The 3,179-nt window shown below is 37.3% G+C and overlaps 1 protein-coding gene across 1 annotated transcript; it reads right to left on the reverse strand.

Annotated features, from left to right (window-relative positions):
- Nucleotides 1-66: 66 nt before the first annotated feature.
- On the reverse strand, nucleotides 67-2,010 carry LOC126366434 (uncharacterized). The gene is made up of 5 exons (XM_050009543.1): nucleotides 1,893-2,010; nucleotides 1,309-1,514; nucleotides 952-1,113; nucleotides 498-776; nucleotides 67-135 (listed from the first exon to the last, which is right to left on the reverse strand). Exons 1-5 carry the CDS (start codon nucleotides 2,008-2,010, stop codon nucleotides 127-129), a joined length of 774 nt encoding a protein of 257 aa, XP_049865500.1. The 3' UTR covers nucleotides 67-126.
- Nucleotides 2,011-3,179: the final 1,169 nt, after the last annotated feature.

A 3,179-nucleotide genomic window follows, 5' to 3' on the forward strand; every position in this document is an offset into this window, starting at 1 on the left:
AATTTAATTTCACGGAGAATAATATATTACCTTTTTAGATTTTTAGTTTTTTCCTAAATATAGGTTCCACACAATGTTGACTTCGTCTTCTTTTCATCATCTTCTTATGCTCCATGTAGATTTATTTTACTTCCACTGTAGAAAAAGACTTACCTAATTTTTAAATTATTTAGATAGATTCCTCAAATCTAATCAATCAACATAATTTGCAGCTACTTTTGATACGAAGTTTTAAGGTGGATATGAGGATCGGTATGGTGATAGATGATCAGCTAGTCACCTATAGGTACAATTTTTATCTTATTTCATAATCATTTTATATTTGATAGTCATTTTATCGACAATTGGTTGGTTGGTCGACTTTTCCTACCAGGGATGATACCTAATAGCTCTACGCACTCTTATGGTTACAGTTTTATCTAGTCCAACAGAGAAATGTAGTACCTAAGTCATTCAAGTATCTTCCTATAAAAATAGTTGAAGGTGTTTATACAAACCGTGGTGATTATAGAAGTATAGGTGATATTAGAAGTAGGTTCGCCAGTGTATGTGTAGACGTTGGTGTCTCGGTTAGTATCAAGAGTGCTCTCTCCGCACTGCACCCAGTGCTCTGCCTGGTCCCAGCATCCGAAGTACTCTGGCTTCAGGTAGAACAGTTGGATATCTTCCGGCCTACCAAGCCCTGGTATAGGCTGAGGGCGAATTTTGTCTTCCGCCTCCCGTTTAGACCCCAAATACAAGTTCTTGTTGGTCCACTTCAACTCGTACTTTGGCACCTAAATATTAGACCATAAAGCTTAAGTACGTAACCTACCAATGGTTATGTTTTCTTTGAGGAGATAACTTAGGTATGCCGTCATCAAAATATTCAATTTGAATCAACATCTCAAGAGTTCAAGATTTGCGGATAAAATAACAAACAGTATATTAAACTTAGTTCATCAGTCCCACCTCCTCTTCTTTGCTGTCACCGACCCCTGATGGTGTTTCATCGTAATCATTTGGAATACCGTCATCGTACATCGAGGTGATTAGCGGAGTTAGAGTAAACGGCCATATTTTAAAATCCTTTTTCAATTCTTTGACATGGTTGCGCCACAAGTCCCAAAATATCTAAAAAGTAGGAGAATGAAAAAATAGTCTTTCTGCGTACTAAATGTAAATAGAAACCACAAAGTATTGAGACGTCTTAGTAAGTGCATCTACCCCAGGTCATCAGCGCCTTAATATTCGGTGGTTTTATATTATTACCTACACAACTGCATCGCGTATGCCGCGAGCTTATTATTAAAAACATTGTGTGCTCACCTTTCTCTTATTGAAGGCTCCAAGTTCAAAATACTTCACAATTCTGCCTGGGAAGCAAGCCTTCAGGATCTGCTTGTGACTTTTTTTAAAGATAGACAGATGGACTTCCTCAAGAGGATGCTCAGATTCTATTCTGTTGTAGTATAGTTTTGGATTCGATTGTACTTTCCTTCTAACAACTACTACGAATTTATTTTTAGTTAGAGCTAAAACAAAATGTACAGCGATAAGTATTTATATGACTATGGATTTTATTTTAAAATTCTGGGTAGATTACCAGGAAGGAATTTCCCATTGAATTGAAGATATCGACTTGGCTTGAGAATAAATAAACCGAAAACCATTTAAATCTATATAGACAGCTTACATTCAGAAAAGATACAATAAGATAATGTAATCTGTGTCGGAGGCTTCCGGGCAGCTGCTAGTTAATCCAAACACCTCTACTCTACCTACCGGCAATGGAGCAGCATGGTGGAGTATACTCCATACCCCCTCCGGTTGCTTGAGTAGTGGTCTGTGTCCAGTCGAAGAAGTAGATATACAGGTTGTCTATGTTTATAAATAAGTAATTTGTCACCCACCTAGTAGCACAGAACGGCACTGCGTTCCTTCTCTGGTGATTTCTTCGAACGGACTCTCGATAAGCACTGTATCATCCAGGTGCTCCGAGAGCAGCTTATGAGTCTTCCCGTAAGGCATATTCTGTGCCTACCAATAACTCGATACACTATAACTTTTACTAATTACGAGTTCATAATATCATTATAATATAAGACGAAACTTTACAAAGTAATATAATATTAATTAAACAATGTTTTACTTTTTTGAGTTCCAATATAAATGTCCAAAGATTATAGGATTTTCTAAAGTACTCTAGTCATTCTCTTTGGCATTTTCCTTTATTTTTTCAAAATAACCAAATGTCTATCTATGGTATAGTGCCAAATGTGCCAAAAAGGATATACTTTAATAAAGTTTTTGTCTCAAATATAGATAATTATCGTTGATACTATTTTAGACGTTAGTGGTTAGCAACACGGGCCCGTATTGTTTTAAATTGAGGCAGTAGTTGAGGCTAGTTGTGGCATGGAGAGTACGAGTATACCAATCTCCAACTGTATGTTGTAAAAGCCTAGGGTTTATAGCTGAGGTTTATATGCATATTGATATATTGTCACTTTATGTGCTTGATCAGTGACGCGTATTAGGTACGCCTTGGCAGCCTCGAAGTGGTTCAACTGGTTGAACCTACGATAAAACGCGGAAATACCTACCTCGACGACAACCTGAGACTCGGTGTTCTGGTCCTACCTTTACCCATCCTAATAAGAAAACACAGTCATACACACAAACAGACAGATTGAGAGGGTGGACTTTTTGTATTCTCGCAGATCGTACAGGTACCAGCCATTGATGTATAATATGATACCCCGGACACTTCATACAAAAAACCTCATTTTACACAGACACTACACATTGACGTTATCGTACAAGCTCGTCGTATATTATGACGTCTGACAACCATACGATTGAAGACTAAAAACCGAGGGGAAAGGTTGCGCCTCAACCCCTATCTCAGCCGCTGGTGGGAGCGGAGAGTTGCCGTTTTATACGTAGTATTATTCGAAGTTTACGTAAGTACTTTCCTAGGTACTTAGTATTTTTCTAGTGGTATTGTATATTAATTAATCCTTCGTCACCGTTGGTAACTAACTGTTTGGTTACATAAATGGAAATATAAAGATCCACGAAAATGGAAAAATAATTCTGCTTCCACAACTAGTTACAAAACAGCGAAAGAAAAATTATAGTTACCAACGTGGACGAAGAGTATAGTATATAAAGATATCTGTTATTAAAACAAATGG

This window comes from Pectinophora gossypiella, chromosome 4 (genome assembly GCF_024362695.1).
Source record: "Pectinophora gossypiella chromosome 4, ilPecGoss1.1, whole genome shotgun sequence".
In the NCBI taxonomy this organism is placed as follows: domain Eukaryota; kingdom Metazoa; phylum Arthropoda; class Insecta; order Lepidoptera; family Gelechiidae; genus Pectinophora; species Pectinophora gossypiella.